The 26,248-nt window shown below is 37.4% G+C and overlaps 1 protein-coding gene across 3 annotated transcripts in view; it reads right to left on the minus strand.

Moving 5' to 3' along the window:
- Positions 1-3,296: 3,296 nt before the first annotated feature.
- Positions 3,297-26,248, minus strand: part of P4HA1 (prolyl 4-hydroxylase subunit alpha 1) — a 94,443-nt gene continuing 71,491 nt past the window's right edge. For all 3 annotated transcript variants that reach the window (XM_002920407.4, XM_011226452.3, XM_034662673.1), the window contains 6 exons: positions 23,432-23,531; positions 12,456-12,509; positions 9,359-9,424; positions 6,200-6,268; positions 5,648-5,744; positions 3,297-4,377 (listed from right to left, as the gene is read on the minus strand). In XM_002920407.4, the coding sequence (XP_002920453.1) occupies positions 4,307-4,377; positions 5,648-5,744; positions 6,200-6,268; positions 9,359-9,424; positions 12,456-12,509; positions 23,432-23,531 (457 nt within the window). In that variant the 3' untranslated portion in view covers positions 3,297-4,306. The remainder of the gene's footprint in view (positions 4,378-5,647; positions 5,745-6,199; positions 6,269-9,358; positions 9,425-12,455; positions 12,510-23,431; positions 23,532-26,248) is intronic.

Here is a 26,248-nt window from a genome sequence, read left to right on the forward strand (position 1 = left end):
TAGGCAGCATATAGATGGTTCTTGTTCTTTTATCCATGTCACCACCTTATGTGTTTTGATTGGAACACTTAGACCATTTACAATTAAAGAGATTATTGATAGGTATGTACTTATTGCCATTTTGTTAATTGTTTTCTGGCTGGTTTTGTAGTTCTTGTTCCTTCTCTTGCTGTGATCGATGCCTTTCTTTAGTATTTGGCTTTTTTTCTCTGTATTTTTGTCTGTTACAGGTTTTGGGTTTGTGGTTACCATGAGGTTCATATACAACATCTGAAGCATATATGTATGTGTTAGGGTGATGTTTCAGTTTGAACACATTCTAAAATAACTTTTTTAACCCTCCACCATCATGTGTTCTGTGTATGGTTCCTTAACTTACAACTTTTTATTCAGAATTCTCTTCTAATTATGGCCTTTTCTTCTACATGTAAAGAGAAATCTTTTAACATTTCTTGTAAGGCTCATTTAGTAGTAATTAACTTTCGTCTGGGAAACTTTCTCCTTCAATTCTGAATGATAATCTTACAGGTAGTCTTGGTTGCAGGTTTTTTCCTTTCAGCAGCTACCCCCCTCTAACTTACAAATTTCTGCTGAAAAATCAGCTGATAGTTTTATGGGGTTTCCCCTCATACCTATTTTCTTCTCTTGCTGCTTATCAAATTCTCTTTGATCACTGACATTTTAATTAATGATGTGGTGTAGACCACCTAGAGTTCATCTTATTTGCAACTCTGCTTCCTGAACCTGAATGTGCTTCCTTCCCCAGGTAAGGGAAGTTTTCTGCTCACTAGTCTTTTTTTTTTTTTCCTTCTGGGACCCCTATAATGTGAATGTTTGTTTGCTTGATGTTGTCTAAGAGATCCCTTGACGTATCCTCATTTTTAAGAATTCTTTTTTCAGGATATTGGGTGGCTCAGTCAACCAGTTAGGCATCTGACTCGTGATCTCAGCTCAGGTCTTGATCTCAGGGTTGAGTTCAAGCCCCATGTTGGGCTTCACACTGGGTATGGAGCCTACTTAATAAAATAAAATAAAATTTTTTTTGTTCTGCTGTTCAGCTTGGTTGCTTTCTGTTATCCTGTCTTTCAGGTCACTGGTTGATTCTTCTGCATCTGCTAATCTGTTGATTCCCTTTACGGTATTTTCTCATTTTTTTTTTTATTCGTTTATTTGAGAGAGAGAGCACAGAGGGAGGCAGGTAGACAGAGAAGCTGACTCCCTGCTGAGCAGGGAGCTGGATACAGGACTTGATCCCAGGACCCCGGGACCATGACCTGAGCCGAAGGCAGACACTCAACCAAATGAGCCACCCATACACCCTGTTGTTGTATTCTTCAACTCAGTTCTTTTTATATTTTGTCTTCAAGTTCTCACAGAGCTCCTCCACTGTTCTCTCCAGGGCAGTGAGCATATTTATGATCATTATTTTAAAATCTTTACCAGGCATATTGCTTATCTCCATTTAGTTCTTTCTCTGAGATTTTGTCTTATTCTTTCCTTTGGATCATATTTCTCTGTCTCCCCATTTTGCTTGACTTTGTGTTTATTTCCATGAATTAGGTGGAGCAGATACTTTTAAACTCAAAGGAATGATCTTGTGTATGGCCATTCCATGTAGACTGCATGTACCTAATGACTTTGGTTTGCTGGCTGGAGCTGTGTGTGGCATAGGCTGGGGTGCTGGGGCTGTCCTTGTGGGATGGCCAGAGCTAAAATGGGCATAGTTTCTGGGGTGCTCCCTGGGAGAGGGCACCCAGGCAGGACAGCTAAAATTGAAGTGGGTGCAGACTGGGGTGTGCTGGGGTGCTCAGGGCAGGGGGTGCCCTATAGGAGAAGCTGGAGCTGAGGCAGGTTTTGGGCCAGGGAACCCTGGAGCACTCCACACAGGGGTGCCTTGGTTGAGCAGCTGGAACCAAGGCAGGCATCGGCCAGGGGTTCCTGGAGTGCTGTGCCACAGGTGCCCTGGCAAGTCCTCTGGAGCCAAAATGGTGCAGGTTTGGAGCATTCTGGGGTGCTCTGGGCCTGTGTCACCTTACTTAGTGAGATGGCTGGAGCTATAGTGAACACTAAGGGTGTCCTGGTGTGTGCCCCATCTTGGCTGCAGCTGAGGCTGCCTTGGTGGGATGGCTGGGACTGGCATGGGCTAGAGGTCTGGGTCTCACTAAGGTGGTAAGCCTGCAGGGTGCCCAGACCCTGCCTCCATCCACCCTATCAAAGTAAAAGGGAACATAAACCATGGCACTTGCTAGCCCCTTCAACCTAAAAAGAGTTCCAACAGCTCTCCCATCCTTTGGCAGGGTTCCTTTATATTCTAGTTTCTCCATTAAACCACAGCTTTTTTTTCTGTGCCCCAGGACATCCAGGGCTGGTATGTAGCCATCATTAAAAAAAAAAAAAGATTGCAATGACCACTGGACTCAAAACTTTTTACGGGATTTTTTTCTCCTTTTCATTTGGAAAGAAAAATAGTTGGTAATGAAACTTGGGAGGGTTCTGTAAGATCTAATACTGAAGAGTTTACTGATCCCTGTGGAGAGTTTGGGTTGAATATAATGAGGAAATCTGTAAAAATATCATTTCCTTCTGAAATATATATTACCCTATATGTTTTAGCGAGTAGAATAAAAATAATAAAGGTTAGTTTCCATTCACTGAACCCCCATTTTATTTCTAACCTTTTGCATTCACCTTGTTTCTAACATTTTTTAAAAAAATCATCTGTGGTCATAAAATCTAAGTAGATTAAAATACCAAAGCTAATTCTCAATATTACTTACCAAAAGAGTTGTGGTGAAACAAAGGGTATTTGGGAGAAAGGAATTTTACGTTGATTTTTTTTTTAATTGGTAAAAGTAATAATACCCTCTTACCCAAACAAATTCTTAAATATTTAAATAGTGCCTAAAGGATAAAGAGAGCCCTTGTATGAACTAAAATTCACAATAAGAAATGTAAAAAGTTAGTCCAAAGGGTCAATCAGTACACTTCATTAGGGTCACAGCTTTATATTATGCCTTATTTTTGAATGAGAGAAAGCTTAAGTAACATTAACTCCATAACCATAGTAAAGTTGTAGAACTCCTTTTGAAAAAGGAAACCTATTTTGATTAAGTATCTGAAAGTTCAGAGAGCCTAAATTTTCTACCACAACAGTGTGACGTTAGAGTGAATGAAAACCAAGGGGATGAACCTAAGTCCTATGCATTAAAAAAAAAAATCAATCAACAGAAATCACCTGTTGTCACTACAGCATGCATTCACATTCAAATATGAAAAATACCACACAGAAAACAGAAACATTTTTAAAAAAAGATTTAAGATCATAAATAGGTCATTGTTGTCACAACACATTTCAGAATTGAGAAAAACAAACATTTTGGCTTTTTAGAAAAGATCTTTTTTTTTTTTTTAAATCAATTCCCTCATCATTAAAAGGACTTGTACATTTTTAAATTTCCAGTCTCCTAAGGCACAATATTTTATCAGAATGCCAATATTATCACCCTGCTATAGCAGGAATAAGAGGCAAGGTATTAGCACTAAGAAAAACAGCAAATTTTATGGACAAAATCATCAGTCATTTAAGGGGGAAAGAGACTAATGATCATTTTAGTTAAGACTCAGTGTTGTTATATAGGGCTTTGTATTAAAAATTTTTGTTTAATCAAAGTATTTTAACTCAGATTTAATTCACCACAGAGGAGCTATGAGAGAAGAATGGGATTGGTAAAATACAGTATACTTTCTTTAAAAAGACTTGGAAGGAAAAAAAATCAACTTAGAATAGCATATGGGGCAAACATCAAATGGAACCGAGATTAGAGGCCTAGTTTATTCCTAGTCTTCAGGCAGATCCAGAAAAGAAGTAAGACTAGGTAAACCTAATACCTAGGTTCATACTACGAGGCTTCTGTTCCTTCATCACATGGCCCATTCGAGCTTACCCCCTAAACACTGAGATGTAGTGAAATACTATAATCAGATGCTTAAACTGTTTTCTTTATCCAACCAAGAAGTTCTTTAAGATACAAGTGTAACTCATTTTTAACTCTACCTTGCTTTATCCTCTGTGATACCAACTGAACTTTAAAGGTTTATATGTACAATATGGTGATTTAGTGTTACTTTTAAAAGAAAAAAAACCCCACAAAGTTAGTGATTGTCCCCAGATGAAACATCGGATGAGGTTCATGACTGAAATCAATCATGGAGTGTTAGTCAATTGTAAACTCTGGAAAGTTAAGACTGGGACATGTGCATATCAGACACATTAGAGTATAACAGGAGAGGAAGGGAAGCCTATGTGTCATTCCAATTCTGATAAGGTGCATGGTCTTCGAAATTCTTGTCCACGTTCATGGAGCCATTTATTGGATACTGTGAGAGAAAAAAAATATTAATATTCTCTACTATCTAACTAGTTTAACAAAGTTTCTACATGAGCTAAAAGTTCAAGGCCAAATAAGATGAAGGCAGATGATGCTTAGGCACTCTTTTAAAAGCTTCGCGAAATGTTGGAAACACATTTGAGAGTCTATGTATGTGCATTTCCTAAAGTTTCTGATGTTCAGTGAAAGGCTTGAAATGAAACACAATTGAATTAAGATGTAGGTACAGACAGAGCACTGTTTGCAAAATACAATCTCTAATGACATTTGAAAAATGAACACAAAGCCGCTGGTCTACAGGATCAGTTCTACAATCAATCACTACTATTATGTGCTCATTAAGTTTCCTTCATTCCAAGATACTGCTTTTCAATAACTCAGATGGAATTTTCTACTCCTCCTATATCCTAGGGCTCAAAATATCTAAACCAGGACCCATAATTACTCTTTTATCTTTCTCAACTCCTGTATTCAATCTTTTATTCATCAAACCCTGTCACTTTTCCTTATATATCTCTTTACACTTTAACAGTTTTTGCTGCTGCCTTAGTCCAGGCTTTCATCCTTACCCACTTAGGGGAAAGGAGCCTTCTAAGCTGATCTTCCCTTCACTAGCCTCTCTCCACTCTAGTCCAGTGATTCTCAAACATTATCATCATCTGCGGAGATTTTTAAAATCATAATGATCAGGTGTCACTCCTTAGTCCTGCTATGTCTGATACGGTAGCCACTAGACACATGTGGCTACTAAGTACTTGAAATGGGGCTAGTGATACATATTGAAATGGATTTATGGGGTTAAATAATACGTATTAAAACAACTCCACCAGTTTCTATTTTGTTTCAATGTAGCTGGTCAGGCACTAGCACGACCCTGAGCATCTCTCTAGCCTCACGTGAGTCCTGGACCCAGGCTCTAACATGCCTGGAAAACATACTGCTCTAGCTTCAAGACCAAGTTTTAAAATTAAGCTTTGAAGAAGCCTCCCTAAACATAAGGAGTCACCATCTTCTGTTTACATCTCTGTATTAGTGTGTACTATCCCATGTTCTAATGTATCCATTACCATGTCTCAATCAGAGATGAGTGTAAACTCCTTGAGGGAAAGATATAGCTTATTTAAGTGGGAATACTGTTAAAAATCTGTCATCAGGATTCTGAGCTGTTGAAAGCAAATTTATATTAAGATCAGCAACTGGCTTGGCTGAATCCCTTTCAATGTTAGGAGAAATCACAAGAGAATATAGGAAATATTTACCCCATTTGTTTCCAACTAGCACAGGACAGGCTGCATGCCGTGTACTATAATCTCCTTCTCCACTGGCAAACAGATTATACCAGAAAACAGCAGTTCCCTGTGGAGAAAAATGCAAAATTATCTGTAATAAGATATCAGGTTATCACTTTTTACAGGATTAAATTTTCCTCTGTTCCTGTGAGGAAGTACCCTCTAATAGAATTCTAAAAACATGACACTCATTTACAAAATTTTGGTGATCATATGAAGTTGCTTGACAAATCTTACAATAGCAAGACGAGGGATAAACATCATATGAAACCCATTTTAGAAATGAAAACTTTTAAGTACTAATCCTTGGTGGTTCATTACTTCTAGGTAATCATGGAAATTGTGCCATAAAGATATTCAAAACTTTACCTGGTATACCTAGTAAATTTTACCTAGTAAGGATTACATTAGCTCTATCTTTAAAAATGTAATTCATTAATTAAACTATGAAATTGAGGTACATCTCTTCCTCAGGGTAAAAATAAAGAGACCCACAAAATTAAAATAACAAATCAAGTTTACCTTTTTGGGCCAAACACTAGCTCCTACTTCAGGAAAAACAGTGGCTCCTCCTGCTGACACATCACTCATCTATAAGAATTCCAGAGAAGTGTTATCAGAAGCACTGGTATAATAAAGTTAAATACGCCACTGTGAGGAAGAGAGGAAACTGCAGAGAATATGAGAACATCTGGACTTCTACCTAACATAGACAGGTTTGTGCGTGCTACCCAGTTTTTATACAAAACTAGATGCTGTTCAGGTTTATACACTTAAGTAAACAAACAAACAAAAAACAAATGATAGAGTCAGGAAGGGAGATAAGGATATCTTTTATATCTTACAGCCAGGGGTAAAACGAGATTATTTAAAACCAATAAATCAAGTAATACAGGAGTATAATTATGCATTTATTGCATTAAAGTATAACCTCCATGGGGGCAGGACTTTTGCTCATTGCTGAGCTTTAGTGTCTAGAGTAGTAACAGGAGGTGCTCCTCCTAGGTATTTACCCAACGAATATGAGAACATTCATTCAAAAGGATACATGCATCCCTAGGTTTACTGCAGCATTATTTACAACAGCTAAATTATGGAAGCAGCCCAAGTATCCACTGAAAGATGAATGGATAAAGAAGATGTGGTGTATATATACACAATGGAATCTTATTCAGCCATAAAAAAGAATGAAATCTTGCCATGTGCAATGATGTGGACAGAGCTAGAGAGTATTATGCTAAGTGAAATAAGTCAGACAAATACCATATGATTTCACTCATATGTGGAATTTAAGAAACAAAACAAAGGGGAAAAGAGAGAAACCAAGAAAGAAACTCTTAATTATAGAGAACTGATGGTTACTGGAGGGGAAGTCGGGAGGTGGATGGATTAAAGAGAAGATGGGGATTAAGGAATGCACTTGTGATGAGCACCGGGTAATGTACGGAAGTGGAGAATTACTAGTTTCAGGTGTACAATTTAGTATCACACTGTATGTCAACTATACTGGAATTAAAATCTTAAAAAATGTAACCTAGAATAAAAACACAAATCTTCCAAATTGAGGAAGCACATGGACAAAATGAGACAAAGGAAACACAGATCATAAAGACTGTATCACAAAGCAAAACCCAATTATGCTACATCCTAGGGTCACATCTAAAACAAGGGACTTATAAACACTGAAAACAAAGATTTGAGAGGCAAATGTTATACAAAAAAAAAAAAAACCAGTTTGATCTTAATATCAGGCACAGTTTTAATCAAAATAAAAGCATTAAATGAGATAAATAAGGATATTTTACTATGATAAATCATCAGTAGCAAAGAGCTATCAGGTCTGTAGGCAATGAAAAAAATGAAAAATGAAAAAATTGTGCTAAATGGCCTATCTGGGAGTAGTATTTAAACAAGGGTGGGGGGAGGAAGATGAACTAATCTAATCAAAATGCTGTATAATTAAAGGAGAGCATAATAGTAATTAACATAAAATCTAATGGTCAAATCTAATCTTTATGGATATTGGACCAAATACAGCATCAACATTCATAAAAGTAAAATGTTTAACGTCTCTTAAAGATCAATAGATCAACCTCTCTAATAAGAGAAATGCAAATTAAAACCACAATAACTGCCAATCTAATAAGTGAAAGATGTACAAATCAAAGTCTGACAGACATCACATTTAAAGGTGGGATATAAATTGGTACAGTTATGGAGAGCTCACCTCTAGACAGTATACAAGAAAGTATACAAGTATCAGCTTCTTCCTGGTTTTTTCCCTTTGTGATTGTAATTCTCATCTTTAACTTAGTAAATCCTTATTTTATGGTTATCTTAAATATTTTTGGAAACATAAAGTTGGGGGGGGAGAAAGAATAATTAATAAGGTAGGAAAGTGAAAAGGTAGGTTGAATGGAGGAAATAGGGTAAAAACACACAGGAAAGGTGGCAGGGAACAATGAAGAAAGAAAATGAGACTGAGTAGAGATATACCGATTTTGGTCGGGAGTAGATAAAACAGCGAAAAGAGGCCACTTTCATATCATTCAGATGGGGGTGGAAAGTGCAATGAAATAAGCAAAATTTAAGTCTAGATATGAAATACATCTTCTTGAGTTAATAAAGTTTACAACATTGTTGATTATGTTTTCCAAATATACCAATATGTCCTGTCCTACATGTTCTTTTTACGTGACACTGATATTCTTATTGAGTGGTAGGGTCTATGTCCTTTCCTCCCCAATCTTGGCAGGTCTTTATAATTGCCTTGATTAATAAAATGCAAGGAGAAGTGACGTTATTTGACTTCTGAAGGTAGGTAATGAAAATGCCATGCATTTCAGCCTTGCATTTTGTGGAGATATGAGCTCTTGTAATCCAGTCACCGTGCTGGGAGTTAAGCCCAGACCACACGCAGGTATCCTGGCCAAAGCCAGTCTCAACCTCAGCCTTCAAAACGACCCCAGTGCCAGGCATCCCTGACTGCAAATGCATGAAAGAGCCAGAGCAAGAACCAGGAGGGAAGCCCGCTCAACCTCACAACCAAGAGAGAGAAAAAGTTATTTTAATCGATTCAGTTTTGTGGTGATTAGTCATGCAGCAGTAGAGAACTGGAGCAAATATTATGACCGAAGTTAAGACTGTTCATATACCTAAATATATAGAGAAAACTGAAATCATACTGTTTGAAACTTTAGTAAACAATGTGAAAATGGTTATTCTTAATGGGGCTTCCAGGGTGCTATACTGTGCTCTTGATCTGGCTGCTGCTTACACAGATGTGTTTACTTTGTGAAAATTTATCAAGTTATAGTACTTATGATTTGTATACTTTTTATGATATATATCAACAAAAAATTCAAAAGGAAAGTTTGTTATAATGTGTGTGAATGCATACGCAGATGCCTATATACGCATATTAACATAGTCCATACTCCAAAATATCAACAATGATTGTCTCCAAGTAGAGAGAATATTAGTCTTAGCATTCTTATTCAGCTTTTAATATTACAATTTGAAGTTACAAATGGGAAAAAAAAAAAAAACCCTCCATTTACTCAGCTGTAAAAGCTTTAAATTAGAACATTAAATAAGGGCTAAGGAAAACAAACATCTGAACACATCAAAATAAATGTCATGTAATAAAATCCCATCTTAAAATTTTTAGCTGTAACTTACATAAAACAGCCATGTAGCAATTCTATTTCCTGTCCCCAGCTCTTTGAAAGCATCTGGTTCATCTTTCTGTGAATAAAACATAATTCAATGGTATAAAATTCAGTAATGCAAATTATCTAGTGGCAACTGAACACCAGTAATATGCTAAAGATATGCCAAAGATAACCCAAAAACGTTCACTTATAATGTCCGGTGCACAATATAGAGCAGGCACTCAAATACTTGTTGGATGTCAATTCAGCTTGTACAGTGAATACTTTTGATAAGACCGCTGCAGGGTGGGAGGGGAACCCAGATTTATTAGCCTAAATAATGAAAACCATTATCTACTATCCACAGATTGTTAATTAAATTCATGCCTATAGTTCTGCTTCCAAAAAAAACACGTAAGACATGAGAGTGTCTTAGCTACATTGATGAACTCCATTCTCTAGGTAAAAAAATTTACCTTGAGGTTTTCTTTGAACTCATCATCCATTCAAATGTTTACTATTATGCTTTCATTCTTTTGGACAGTCAGCACTTTAATCTGGCTGGAGAATTCACATCTGGCTCTTTAAAGTAGGGGCACCTGGGTGGCTCAGTCAGTTAAGCATCTGCCTTTGGCTCAGGTCAGGATGCCAGGGTCCTGGGATCAAGCCCTGCATCAGGCTTCCTTCTCAGCAAAGAGTCTGCCTCTCCCTCTATCCCCTTCTCTTTCTCAAATAAATAAAATCTTTTTTAAAAAATCTAAATTACAATACAGTCTCTTGGCAGTTATCCCAGGAAAATGAAAATGGATTTTTCACACAGAAATTTACACACATCTTTGTGATAGCCCCAAACTGGAAACTGCCCTAATGTCCTTCAAAGGATGAATGACTAATGAAATAGTACTCAGCAATAAAAAGGAACACACTATTGATAGATTTCTGTAAGAACATGAAAGTCAAAGGACTTATGCTGAGTGAAAAGAGATCTCAAAAGGATACATACTGCATATACCATTTATCTAACAGTTGTGAACTGACAATCACGGAGAAGGACAGGTCACATTAGTGGTTAGCAGCAGTGAGGCACGGGAAGCAGAGGGGCACGTGCAGCTGCAGAGCAGTGCTCTACGGGGTCCGGCAGTGATGGTGCAGTTACGCACACTGATCGTGGTGGTAGTTTCACAAAGCTACTCGTGTAATAAAACTGCATAGATACACATGCACACCCAAATTAGTGTAAATATAACTGGTGAAATATGGATAAGTTCGGTGGCTTGTGCCGGTGCCTATTTCTTGGTTTCGATAATATGCTACAGTAATGAAAGATGTTAACAGTGGGGGAGGCTGAGGGAAGGGTTCGCAGGACCTCCTGGTACATGTCTTTACAACTTCCTAAGAATCTGTGATGATTTCAAAATAAAAAACTAAGAAAAAAACTTAGTTGCACTAATGTCAGGGTTTGAATTATACTCTTTCACATCATCCAAGACTCTCAGACATTTTTCAGTAATTGAAAATAGAAGAGAAAGAAACTAAAAATAAATTCTTTGCTGGCCTACATAGAAGAGTCTAGGATTCTGGGATTTAAGATGGTCAAGGGCTATAACACAATAAAGGCTGTGTTTTCTTTCAAAAGAATATACCCTTATTTTAAAATGGTAATAGATCAAGAAGTTTATTAAAATACCTGAGACAGTTCTTAGAATTCATTTAATTTTTAAAAAATATTTCTGATTTTACTTTTTGGTTTTTTTAAAGATTTTATTTATTTGACAGAGAGAGTGTGCACACAATCAGGGGAGCTGCAGAGGAAGAGGAAAAAACAGGCTCCCCACAGAGCAGGGAGCCCAACATAGGGCTTGATCCCAGGACCCTGGGATCATGACCTGAGCCAGAGGCAGATGCTTAATCGACTGAGCCACCCAGGTGCCCCTAGAATTCATGTAATCATGATAAAGCTTAATTAAGATTTGGTAATGTATAATTTAGAGCTTAATGTGAAAAAAGAAAAGTTACACCTTTTTAGCAAACTGCTTTGATATTATTCTCCAGTGTCTCTCTACATCTATTTCATATTTTTTATCTTCCTCTCAGCATATTTTTATAATTTCTTCAGATTTATCAGCTAATTTGCTTCAACTGTTTTATCTAAACTTAAAATTTCAACGATTACTTTTTTCTAGAGCTTCTATTTGTTTTTCAAATGTTAAATCATTTTGAAAGTTTACTAATTTTTATCTTTTAATTTTAAAAAATATTATACAGTTATTTTATATTCTGTATCTGATAATTCAAGTACCTAACATCCTGGGGGCATCTAAATCTGTTGGTTACTTCAGTCTCATCAATGGTGTCTTATTACCAGTTAGTAATTTCTTTTTCAATGAGTTCATATTTGGCTGACCTTACTCTTTAAAATTCCTGAGGCATTAGAATAAGGATGCCTGTTTCCAGGGAGGACATGAGTTTGCTTCTGCCAGGTACCAGGGAGTACTTCCTAACTGAACAACTTTAATTTCTCCTTTTCCAGGGTACTGAAAATTGAAATCCAAGGTTCATGTGGGAGCAGGCCTATGCTTTCAAACTCCCAGAAAAGGCTCTCATACACATTACATCCCTGCCAGGGTGATGACCGGTAACTCTCCTTAAGGCTCCTAACTCAAAGCAGATTATTTTCAAGGCTATTCTTTCTCTGAGGGTGTCATCCTTTTGGAGATTCGGGTTTTATGCATGGTCTCAGGTTCCGTAGCCTGGGCAGTGGTAGGTCCTCACAGAGCTGCTAGTCCCCAAAGCTCTAGACTCCTGCAGCTTCAGCTTCAGCTTTTTTGCCACCCCCTTAACTCTAATTTTAGTTTCTAGGTTTTCCTTGTTCATTTTGGCTTTGGGAATTTCCTTTACTTTCTTCCAGGCTCAGCAATGCATTTAAAAGTATCTTTTTTTTTTTTTTTACTGTGTATCTTAGAGTTTTTTTTACTGTTAAAAAGGTTTTATAGGGTTATCTATTCCACCATGCTTCCACAAATTACAAACAGGCAATAAATTTTTAATACTAAAAGAACAGAATTAACATGCCATGCCTGAGCTTCAAAAGTCTTACTTTTCCTTTTTTTTTTTTTTTAACTTACCCGTGCAAAATCAAAATGGGGTTCATACTGTCCTCCAACTCCATAATTTGCTACCTGAAGGAGAGGAACAAAGTATGCATTAAAAAGAATCGACTATTCAAAAAATTTATAAGTCCTATTTTGGCACCTTATAGGTAGTGGTTATGCACTCCTAGAGAAATGAGAAGCAAAGCAGTTTAAATCAATAAGAGTTCCTAAGGAACCAAGGATAAAAATTCTAAGGATAGCTACTATATGATTATTTTAGAACCTTAGTTAATATGCTTTTCTTTAGCAAATGTTTGTGTACATGTTTTCCTCTAATACATAAACTAAAATTTGAGTTAGAATTTTAAAATTAAAACGTTTAGATTTAAAATTTTCTAGAATTAGGGTTTTGAGGTTTCTATTAAAATTTACTAAACACTTTCCTTTGGAATTTAAATCAAGACTCATGTTTTCCAAAGCCCAAAATGCTGGTAAACTCCCAATCTATTTTAATAAAATCTCCTCCCACATATTTTTTTTTACCCTAAAGTAAAAAAGGGAAGAAGTTAACATGAAACTTAATTATTCCTGCTGGAGGGCCTTAACAATTTCAGTTGGTAATGACAATCCCAGTGTGAAGCAGCAAAAGGGAGTAAGAAAACTATCTGATCTGAGTGTAAGTGCTAGCTTTCTTAGTTATAATATATGTAACTTTCAATACAATCTCAGTTTTCTTATTTGTAAACTAAGGAAAATGATACCCTAACTCCTTCCTTGCATCCCAATATGACAAAATGAAAGGAGAATGTAATTTAAACAGCACTGCTGATGAAATGAAAGGAGAACACAAAGAGTGTTGCCCACAGCAAAGTCCAAGTCCTATGTAAATTATTTTTACTCTAGATATTTGACTCCTTATGTCGTAGACATGTTGGGTTGGATCAGCCTACTAAGTAGGACTGTATCAGATAGCTTGAAAGATTCTGTGAAGGTTAAGCAGATGAGAATAAACACGGATCAGGAAAGAAAGATATAAGAGTTTTTAATAATATAATGTATACCAAGGAAGTTGTAGATTACTATGGAATAAATGGCAACTTAAGCCAATTTAAATATAGGCAGGCTTCTTTGCACAGTTCCAAAGTGCATAAGGTTTAGCTAATCATTAACACCAGACCCCCAACAACATATTAACTATAATTGCATAAAGTACTAATGTTGCTGCTAGTGCTTTAGTCCACAAATTACTATGTAAATAACAGCTACACATCATGATCAATTACCAATCAATCATATCACTTCTTTCAAAGTCAGTGATTGGTCACTGCACATCTTGTTATTCAGTTCATGCACAGACAGCAAAATATGTAGTTGTGTTGCCTCCCCCTGTGATATGTTACAAAAATGGGTAGCTGGAACAAGGACTAAAAAAGATAACGTTCAGCACAGAAATGGTAAGTAATGATGCTGTAAGTAAAATTCAAATCAAACCTAAATGGAGACATAGAAAAAAGAACTGACAGGGGGAATGCTTCCACTCGCGCTGTTCAAGAAACTCTAGATATGCAGCCAGAGGAACTTGGTGAAGGCAAACTTATTAACATAAGGAAAGTGATTGTGATGGAAGGGAGAAAGATGTCTTGGAGGAAGTAATGTTGGAAAGAAATCTTAATTAAAAAAAAAAAACCCTCAGGGATACTTAATATCGAAAGCACAAAGGATAAAATGTTGAAAACTGACCCAAACTTAAAGTACGACAGTTTGTGAAGGCAGAGAAAACATGCTTACTCTATCATTTCACAATGAGAAGAAGGAAAGGAATGTTTAAACTATTCTTGATTAGTACATCGAAGATCTGAATGTACAAGACAAAACTATAAAACTGTTAGGAAAAAACACAGGTGTAAATCTTTGTACCCCTGCATTAGGGACTTCTGAGAAAGACGGCAGAGTAGGAGAATCCGAGGCTCCCCTGGTCCCATGGGCACAAACCAAAATAATACCAAAATCAGTGTAAATAACTCAGAAAATGACCTGAAGACTGACGGAACAGACTCTCCGAGGCTAAATGTGAAGAAGAGGCCACAATGAAGAGGCAGGAAGGGCTGAGACATGGTCGGGAGTCAAACGGACTGTGAGACTGCACGGGGGCGGTGGGGGGGGAACGCAATGGAGTGGAGAAGGGAAGAGGAGCAGACCTCCGCCCCGGCATGGGGGACATGCATGGCTATATGCATATGATGAATCCCTATAACATTTGGTTTTGAAAATCAGAGGGGCCTGGATTCTCAAGTTCTTATAACCAGTGGGCCTTAACACCTGGAACTTTAAAAATCAGCAAGCAGCTCTGGGAGCTGGAGGGCTAGAAGAAACTGAATCCCTGCCCTTAAATAGACAATGCAACGAAAAGCCCAGATGAGATACAGCACAGAAGAGGCAGTTTGAAAAACGCCTGGGGTATACAGGAAGGAGATTTATTTACTAATCTCAGAGCATGTGCTGGAAGAACAGGGATTTTGGGGACACTTCTCTAGGAACAAAAGAGCTAGAAGGTGCCATTTCCCTCCCTTGTTCCCCCAGCCTAGATATACAGGTACGTGTGGGAACCAGGGCAGCAGAACACTCCCCTGCTAACAGTGAGAGCCCTGCCTCACCTTTCTTCTGCAGACACGCCCTCTCCATCCCAGGCAGCTTCAGGTCCCCCATAGAGCAGACCTGCATGAACCTTACTAACAGCACACCTCCTCCTTCCCTGATCTCTTCTATGGACCCCCCCCCCCAGTTCCAGCCTGGACAGAAGTTTTCCCAGGAGCTGTACGCCCTCTCCCACAGCAAACCAGTGCAGATCTTGCTAGCACCATGAGCCCCAGCTCTCTCCAATACACTTTTAGCCAGAGTCCATCCAAAGCAGTGCCACAAGCCTAGCAGTGTGCAAGTAGCCCTGGGAGGGGCCTCCACCACTCCAAAGAGACTCCTGCCTGGGGAGAAGTGAAGATAAATACACACACCCGTCAGACTGTGGCCCAGTGGGGGGGGGGGGCTGGTCTGACTGCAGACCCCACCCACCAACAAAAGCTTCTCAGGACACAACACAGGGAAAGTACCCTGCAGTTTGGTGCTACTGCATCTTTGGCAAATGTCTGATCTGACTTAAGGCCACGGTGGCCCCAGACTGGCCCACTAACAACACAGGGACCAAAACCTGCTCACAACAGGCAAGGAGAGCCATTGCAGATGACTGGACTAAAAGCAAACATGGCTCAGCCGCACAGTAGGGTGCGTGCATCATATAGAGGAGATACCCCTGAAGCACTGGGTTCTGGAGAACAGGGAGCTTTGCACTGCAGGAACTCTTCTTCATAAAGCCACTACTTTCAAGAGCAGAAGACATAGCTGACTTACCTGACACACAGACACAGAGTTAGACAAAATAAGGGACAAAGGAGTATGTCCCAAACTGAAAGACGAGGACAAAACTTCGACAGACTTAAGTGAAACAGAGGTAAGTAATATACCTGCTACAGAATTTAAAGTAATAGTCATAAAGATACTCACTGGACTTAAGAACAAAGTAAAGGACCTCAACAAAGAGACAGAAAACGTAAAAAAGAACCAGTCAGAGATGAACAACTCAATAACACTAGAGGGAATAAATAGAACAGAGGAAGTAGAACAGATCAGTGACCCGAGGGACAGAGTAATGGAGAGCAATAAAGTTCAACAGGAAAGAGAAAAAAAAGATAAATGAAAATAGACTAAGAGAACTCAGTGACACCATCAAATATAGTAGTAATTGCATTATACAGATTCTGGAAGGAAAAGAGAAAGAAAAGGAAGCAGAAAATTTACTGAAAAAAATAATAACAGCTGAAAAGTTCCCATATCTGGGGAAGGAAACAGAAATCTAGCTCCAGGAGGTACAGAGAACCCCCAACAAAATCAACATGAAGGTCTACACCAAGACACATAGTAATTAAAATGTCAGAAAGTAGTGACAGCAAATTTTAAAAGCTGCAAGAGAAAATCGTTACATAAAAAGGGAAACCCCATAAGGCTACCAACATATTTTTCAGCAGAGCCTTTGTAGGCCAGTAAGGAGTGCCAGGATATATTCAAAGTTCTAAAAGAACAACAACAACAACAACAAAAAACCCTGCAGCCAAGAATACTCTATCCAGCAAGGCTATCATTCACAATAAAAGGAGAGATAGTTTCCAGACAAACAAGGTAAAGGAATTCATGATCACTAAACCAGCCCGATAAGAAATGTTAAAGGGAGACTCTGAGTGGAAAGGAAAGACCATAAGCAGGAGTAAAAGGAGTAGGAAGCAAAAAAGCAATAAAATTAAGCATATGTATAAAAATCAGTCAAGGGTTTCACAAAATAAAAGGATGTACAGTATGACACCATATACCCAAAATGTGGTGGGTAGAGGAGTAAAAATGTAATGATTTTAGAATGGATGCAAACTTAACTGACCATCTTCTTAATATAGACTGCTATATGCATATGATATTATATATAAACCTCATGATAGCCACAAATCAAAAACTGGTAATAGATATGCAAAAAAAAATAAAGGAATTCAAGTGTATCACTAAAGAAAGCCAGCAAAGCATGAGAGAACAGAAAAAAGGAAGAACTACAAAAGCAACCATAAAACAAGTAACAAAATGGCAATAAGTACATACCTGTCAATAATTATTTTGAATGTAAATGGACTAATAAGAGCTCCAAAAAACAGGGTGACAAAATGGATAAAAAAAGCAAGACACATCTATATGCTGCCTACAAGACACATGCAGATTGTAAGTGAAGGGAAGGAAAAGCATTTATCATGCAAGTGGAAGAGAAAAGAAAGCCAGGATAGCACTCCTTATATTGGGCAAAACAGATTTGAAAACAAAGACTGTAACAAAAGACAAAGACACTATATAATCATACAGGGGACAATCCAATAAGAAGATATCACAATTGTAAATATTTATGAACCCAACATGGGAGCACCCAAATACATAAAACAGCTAATAACGAACATAAAGGGGGTGCCTGCATGGCTCAGTGGGTTAAGCGTCTGCCTTCAGCTCAGGTTATGATCTTGGAGTTAGGCAGGACTGAGCCCTCATCTCGTTCCTGCTCTCTCTCGCTCACTCTCTCTAATAAATAAATCTTAAAAAAAAAAAACCATAGGGGCGCCTGGGTGGCACAGCGGTTGGGAGTCTGCCTTCGGCTCGGGGCGTGATCCCGGCGTTATGGGATCGAGCCCCACGTCAGGCTCCTCTGCTGTGAGCCTGCTTCTTTCTCTCCCATTCCCCCTGCTTGTGTTCCCTCTCTCGCTGGCTGTCTCTATCTCTGTCAAATAAATAAATAAAATCTTAAAAAAAAAAAAAAAACCATAAAGGAAATAATTGATAATAATTCAATAATACTAGGGGACTTTAACACTCACATCAATGGATAGATCATTCAAACAAAAAAATCAATAAGAAAAGAGTGGCTTTGGATGACACACTGGACCAGATCAATCTAATAGATATACTCAGAACATTCCATCCTAAAACAGCAGAATATACATTCAAGTGCACATGGACCACTCTCCAGAATAGATTACACATTAGGTCACAAAACAAGTCTCAACAAAGTAAAGTTTAAAGTCATACCAAATATCTTTTTTGGCCACAATGCTGTGAAACTAGAAAGCAACCACAAGAAAAAAATCTGGGAAGAACACAAATACATGGAGGTTAAATAATGAATTTACTAAACAATGAATGGGTCAACCAAGAAATCAATTAAAAAAAATACATTGAAACAAATGAGGGGTGCCTGGGTGGCGCAGCGGTTGGGCGTCTGCCTTCGGCTCAGGGCGTGGTCCCGGCATTATGGGATCGAGCCCCACATCAGGCTCCTCGGCTATAAGCCTGCTTCTTCCTCTCCCACTCCCCCTGCTTGTGTTCCCTCTCTCGCTGGCTGTCTCTATCTCTGTCAAATAAATAAATAAAATCTTTAAAAAAAAAATACATTGAAACAAATGAAAACGGTCCAAAATCTTTGGATGCAGCAAAAGCTGTCTTAGAAAGGAAGTTTATAGCAACACACGCCTACCTCAAAAACTAGAAAAAATCTTATACACAACCTAACCTTACACCTAAGAGAGCTAGAAAAAGAACAAACAAAACCCCAAACCAGTAGGAAGAAGTAGTAACGATTAGAGCAGAAATAAATGAAATAGAAACTACAAAAACTGAATATATGAATGAAACCAGGAGCTGATTCTCTGAAAAGATCAACGAAATTGATAAGCCTCTAGCCAGACTCTTCAAAAAAAAAAGAGGACTCAAATAAAAACAGAAATGAAAGAGGAGAAATAACAATCGACACCACAGAAATACAAAGAATTCTAAGACAATATGAAAAATTATATGCCAACAAATTGGACAACCTAGAAGAAATGGGTAAGCTCCTTGAAACATATTAACCTCCTAGAACCAAATCAGGAAAAAACAAAAAATAGAGACTGATTTGGCAATGAATTTGAGTCAGTAATCAAAAGCTTACAACAAACAAATGTCCAAGAGTAGATGGCTTCACAGGTAAATTCTATAAAATACTTAAAGAAGAGTTATACCTATTCTTCCCAAACTATTCCAAAAACAGAAGAGGAAGGAAAGCTTCCAAACACATTCTATGAGGCCAACATTACCCTGATACCAAAACCAGATAAGACACTACACGAAAAGAAAACTACAGGCCAATATCTCTGATGAACACAAAAATCTTCAACAAAATATTAGCAAACCAAGTTCAACAATACATTAAAAAACTCATTCAACATGGGGCACCTGGGTGGCTCAGTGAGTGGCCAGCTCTTGCTTTCAGCTCAGGTCATGATCTCAGAGTCCAGGGACTGAGTCCCATGTTGGGCTCTGTGCTTAGGGGGAGTCTGAGAATTCTCTCTCCCCCTATTCTTCTGCCCCTCCTCTTGTTCTCTCTCTCTCTCTCAACATAAATAAATCTTTAAAAAAAATACAACTGATTCACCACAATCAAGTGGGATTTATTCCTGGTATGCAAGCGTGGTTCAATATTTGCAAAACAATCACTGTGATATGTCATATCAATAAGAGAAAGGATAAAAACCATGTGATTATTTCAGTAGATTCAGAAAAGTCTTTCACAAAGTACAACATTCATTCATGATACAAACCTTCAACAAAACAGGGTTAAAGGGAACATGGTAACATGATAAAGGCCATGTATGAAAAACCAACAGCTATTATCATACTCAATTATGAAAAACAGAGCTTTTCCCCTAACGTCAGGAAGAAGACAAGGATGTCCATTCTTAACACTTTTATTCAACATAGTACTGGGTGCTGTAGCCACAGCAATCAAACAAGAAAAAGAAATAGCATTCAAATTGGTAAGGAAGAAATAAAACTTTCATTATTTGCAGATGACATGATACTATACATAGAAAACCCTATAGACTTCACCAAAAAAACTCCCTGAACTGATAATTCAGTAAGGTCACAGGATACAAAATCAATATACAGAAATCCATTTGCATTTCTATACACTCTAATGAAGTAGCAGAAAGAAATTAGGAAAAGAATCCAGTTTACAATTTAACCAAAAATAATAGAATATCTAGGAACGAACCCAACAAAGGAGATGAAACACCTATACTCAGAAAACTACAGAACACTGGCAAAAGGAATTGAAAATGACTATAAAACACTGATGAAAGAAACTGAAATGGAAAGATATTCCATGCTCATGAATTGGAAGAACAAATACTGTTAAAATGTCCATACTGCCCAAAGCAATCTACAGATTTAATGCAATCCCTATCAAAATACCAACAATAATTTTTACAGAACTAGAACAATGAATACAAAAATTTGTATGGAACCACAAAATACCTCCAATAGCCAAAGCAATCTTTTTTTAAAGATTTTATTTATTTTGAGAGAGAGGGAGTGAGAAAGAGCACAAGCAGGGGGAAGGGGCAGAGGGAGAAGCAGATCCTCTGCCAAGCAGGGAGCCAGACTCGGGGCTTGTTCCCAGACTCTGGGATCATGGCCTGAGGCGAAGGCAGACGCTTAACTGACTGAGCCACCCAGGTGCCCCTAGCCAAAGCAATCTTAAAAAGAAGAACAAAACTGGAGGTATCACAATCCCACATATCAAGATATACTACAAAGCTATAGTAAACAAAACAGTATGGTACTGGCACAAAAATACACATGTAGATTAAGAGAATAAAATAGAAAACCCAGAAATAAAACCACAATTATATGGTTAAAATAAATCTTTGACTAAGGAGGCAAGACTATGCAATGGGAAAGACAGTCTCTTTAACAAATGGTATTGGGAAAACTGGACAGCAACATGCAAAAGAATGAAACTGAACCACTTGCTTATACCACACACAAACATAAACTTGAAATGGATTAAAGAACCAATGTGATACCTGAAACCATAAAAAATCCTAGCAGAGAGAACAGGCAGTAATTTCCCTGACATTGGCTGTAGCAACATTTTTCTAGACATATCTCTTGTGGCAATGGAAACAAAAGCAAAAATAAACTACGGGGACTACATCAAGATAAAAAGCCTCTGCACAGCAAAGGGAACAATCACAAAACTAAAAGGCAAGCTACAGAATGGGAGAAGATACTTACAAACGACATATCTGATAAAGGGTTGGTATCCAAAATATAAAAGAACTTATATAAAAGAACTTATCTAAAATACAAAAGAACTCAATACCCAAAACATAAATAATCCAATTTAAAAATGGGCATAAGACATGAACACACATTTCTCCAAAGATGACATACAGATGGCCAACAGACACATGAAAATATGCTCAACCTCATTCATCATCACAGAAATGTAAATCAAAACCACATGAGCTATAAGCTCACACCAGTCAGAATGGCTAAAATCAAAAATGCAAGAAACAACAGGTGTTGGCAAGGTTGTGGAGAAAAAGGGACCCCTGTACACTGTTGGGTGGGAAGGTAAATTGGTGCAGTCACTGTAGAAAACAATATGATAGTTCCTCAAAAAATTAAAAATAGAATTACCATATGATCCAGTAATTCCAGAATGTAAAAACACTAATTCAAAAAGACATATGCACCCCTACATTTACTGCATTATTTACAACAGCCAAATTTTAGAAGCAACTCAAGTATTCATTGATAGATGAATGGATAAAGTCATGGTATATAAACACAATGAAATATTACTCAGCCACAAAAAAATGAAATCTAGACATTTGCAACATGGATGGATCTAGAGAGGATAATGCTCAATGAAATAAGTCAGAGAAAGACAAATACCATATGATTTCACTCATATGTGGAATTTAAGAAACAAACAAACAAAGGAAAAAGAAACCAAAAAACAGACTTAACTATAGAGAACAATCCGATGGTTACCAGATAGGAGATGGGTGGTGGGGATGGGTGAAATAGATGATAGGGATTAAGAGTACACTTGTTACAATGAGCACTGAGTAATGTACAAAACTGCTGAATCACTATATTGTACTTCTGAGACTAATATAAAATTGTATGTTAACTACTATACTGGAATTTAGTAAGAAAGAAAAGAAATAGAAAAGAAATAGAAAGAAAAGAAAAAGAAAGCATAAGCAACTAAAAAAACCCAAAGCCAAAAAACAAAAAAAGACCTATCAGACTTCATTAAAATTAAAAATTTTGTGCCAAAGGGCACTATCAAGAAAATGAAAGACGACCTACAGAATGGGAGAAAATATTTGCAAACCATATATCTGATAATGCTCCTCTATCCAGAATGTAAAAAGAACACTTACAACTCAACAATAAAAACACAAACAACCCAATTAAGAAACAAAGGATTTGAACAAAAATTTTTTCAAAGAAATAAATGGCAAATATGCACATGAAAAGATGCCGAACATCATTAGCCATCAGGGAAATGCAAATGAAAATTATAATGAGAAAAAAAATCGGACAAGAACAAGTGTTGACAAGGATGTGAAAAACTGTGATCCTCATACACTACCAATGGAATTATAAAATCGTGTAGCCATTTTGGAAAATAGTTTGGCAATTCCTCAAATGTTAAAGTTACCACATGACTCAGCAATTCCATATATTTTAAAATTTAAATGAAATTTAAATGTTTGTGCAAAAGCTTGTACACAAAGTTCATAGCCACATTAGTCATTATAGTCAAAAAGTGAAAACAACCCAAATATCCTTCAGCTGACAGATACATGAAGTTGTGGTACATCCAAACAATGGAATATTACTCAGGTATGAAAAAAGAATAAAGTGCTGATACACTGGAAACATTATGTTAACTGATATAAGCCAGATACAGTAGGCCACATATTGTACTATTCCATTTATACGAAATATCTAGAAAAGGCAATTTCATAAACAGAAAGAAGATTAGTAGTTGCCTGGGGCATTAGGAGAGGGAATGGAGAGTGACTGCTTAAAGTTTTTGAAGTAATGAAATAGTCTTATAATTAGATAATGGTGATAGCTGCATAACCATGTGCATATAATAAAACCAGGGTAAATTTTATGGTATGTGAGTTCTATCTCAATAGAAAAGAGGAAAAAAAAAACACATTAAAAAAAAACAAAACTGCCCCTGGTTACCTGAGAGGTTTAGTTAGGAATGACAAAAAATTATAGCATGCTTAATAAATATTGTTACATGTTGTTCATTTCCCTACAAATTTATAGTTAACAGTAAGAGTTTTTAATGTTTTGTATAGGAATTTTAGAGATCACAGACTAATCCTAATTTTTCCCATTGATTATTGAGATCAGTTTGCTGGTTTCAGCTTGCATATTCACTTTTAGGGTCCCAAACTCTCCTGCAATACCTATCCAGTGCCTGTATAATCTTAGGAAATCGCATCTGAAGCATCCTTTGAAAAAGTGTAAAGAAATACTGTGATAGCATATAGTTTAAGGACAATGTGATTACCTACCTGTAATTCCTCTGCTGTGGAAACATCTAGTCCTGTTAGATCTTGTATTCTCATATTAATTCGAGACACCACAGGGTTTTCATAGCCAGACAGCCAGGCACTAAGAACAAGAAGAAAATATTACTTATAATGTTTTAATACATAAAGACTAATAGCTATCATTTTAAAAGCCATAATATATGGGACAATAAACCATTATGTATAGGCATTTAGTTGGCTTGTTTGATACGATTTTTACTAAACAATGCTGTATTTGTTTTTAAATGTTACATTTTAGAGTTAAAGGTTAGAAAAAATTCATTTATTTCAGAGTTTCTTTGAAAACAGTTGGATTAATGTAAGAAGGCTATATAGGGCTATTACATTGAGAATTTTTTAAAATTCTGTAAAAATACATACCAAACTGAAAACCATTTTTCTTTTTACAGAAGGTATATAGGAACTGACTGGGGTGGAGGTCATAGGGCTTTGGGTTTTTAACCTGATTTATATAGTGTAAATATTTTATAAGAACAAAAAATCATGTAGGGGCACTGGGGTGGCTCAGTCGGTTAAGCATCTGACTCTTGATTTCAGCTCAGGTCATGATCTCAGGGTTGTGAGACTGAGCCCTGTCTTGGGCTCCGTGCTCAGTGGGGAGTCTGCTTGGGACTCACTCTCTCCCTCTCCCTTTGCCCCTTCCCCTGCTCACACACTCTTTCTCTCTAAAATAAATAAATCTTAAAAAAAAAATTCATGTATTTCTTACATAAATGAAAAGTTTTTAAAAGGTACCAAAACACACCCAGTAGGAGGACTATAATAAAAACGTATGGACGAGGGCACCTGGGTGGCTTAGTTGGTTAAGTGTTCAACTCCTAGCTCAGGGCCTGATCTCAGGGTCTTCAGTTCAAGCCCTAATAGGTTGGGCTCAAAACAAAACAAAACAAAACAAAATGAAAAGATGGACAATAACAGATGCTGGTGAGAATGTGAAGAAATCAGAACCCTCATACATTGCTAGTAGGAATGTAAAAATGGTACAGACACTTTGGAAAACAGTTTGGCAGTTCCTCAAATTTTTAAACATACAGTTACCATATGACTCAGCAATTCCACTTCCAGGTATATACCCAGGAGAAATAAGTTCAAACAAAAACTTGTACATGAATGTTCATAGCAGCATTATTAATAATGGCCAAAAAGTAGAAATAATCCAAATATTCACCAACTGATGGGTAGATACATAAAATGTGATACATCCCTATGATGGATTATTGTGCCATGAAAAGGAATTGGGTACTGATACATGCCACAACATGGATGAACCTTGAAAACATTATGTTAAGTAAGCAAGATACAAAAGACCACATATTATGATTCCATTTATAGGAAATACCCAGAATAGGCAAATCAACAGATACAGAAAGTAGGTCAGTGGTTGCCAGAGGAAGGAGGAAATGGGGAGTCACTGCCAATAAGTACAGGCTTTCTTTTCGGGGTGATGGGAATGTTCGGAAATTAGATAATGGTAAAGGTTGCACAACTAAAAAGACTGTAAACCACTGAATTACACACTTCAAAGGAATGAATTTTATGGTAATGGAACTATAGCTAAATAAAAAAAGTCACCCCAAATTAAGCTATCTCCTTTGCATATGCTTTTTTCCTCGTCTATCAGCCTTTTTCTTTCTTTTTTTTTTTTTTTTTAAAGATTTTATTTATTTATTCGACAGAGAAAGAGACAGCCAGAGAGAGGGAACACAAGCAGGGGGAGTGAGAGAGGAAGAAGCAGGCTCATAGCCCAGGAGCCTGACGTGGGGCTCGATCCCATAACGCCGGGATCACGCCCTGAGCCGAAGGCAGACGCTTAACCGCTGTGCCACCCAGGCGCCCCAGCCTTTTTCTTTCTTTACTTCTCTCATCAACCTCTGATTCCTTGATCCATCATTTCAACACCATTCTTGCTAAATGCCTAAGTTAAACTGTCTGGCAAAAATATTATCCTCAATGAATTTTTTTCTCTAAGCTTATATCTGTGTCAACAAACCCTACTGGAGAAAGTCAAGAAATAGGACAAATGTCTTCTACTGATAATTCATGAACACCAACTTCAAATGGGCCTTTACTCCTACTCCTTCTTCTCCTGTGAACCCCAACCCACCTCAGCTTCCCTATTCTCTCAGTACAAATCCCCTACTTCAGAGAAAACAGAAACCATACAATCCACCTATGTTTGCATCTGTCTGTTCCTTTTAGGTCATCCTGTTCCTTCATTCCCGTTCCAAAGAGGAGATTTCTCTTCATCATCTAAGGCTAATCCTCTGCCTTAGATTCTATAATTTTCTGACATTTTAGGAAGCATAAATCATTGATTGGCCCTTTTCTCTCTTACATAATCAACTGTCCTTCTCAATTCTTCCCACAGCTTTTAACTGAGCTTAAGTCTCCTCTTCCTTAAATAAACAAACATTGGGTCCCTGGGTGGCTCAGTCGGTTGAGTGTCTGTCGTCGAGCTCAGGTCATGATCCCAGGGTCCTGGAATCAAGCCCTGCATCGGTCTCCCTGCTCAGCAAGGAGTCTGCTTGTCCCTCTGCCCCTCCCCCCTCAAATAAAACCTCTCATATAAATAAAATCTTTTAAAAAATTCTTTCCCTCAAGGCCCTGTCTTCCTCCAGCTACCAACCTCTTTCTCCTCCCTCTGCAAGGCAACTTTTTCCACAGACTCTTCATTTCTTTTTTAAGATTTTATTTTTAAGTAATCTCTATACCCATTGTAGGGCTTGAATTTACAACCCCAAGATCAAGAGTCATATGTTCTACCAACTGAGCCAGCCA

The sequence above is a fragment of the Ailuropoda melanoleuca genome, chromosome 6, assembly GCF_002007445.2.
Source record: "Ailuropoda melanoleuca isolate Jingjing chromosome 6, ASM200744v2, whole genome shotgun sequence".
Classification (NCBI taxonomy): Eukaryota; Metazoa; Chordata; class Mammalia; order Carnivora; family Ursidae; genus Ailuropoda; species Ailuropoda melanoleuca.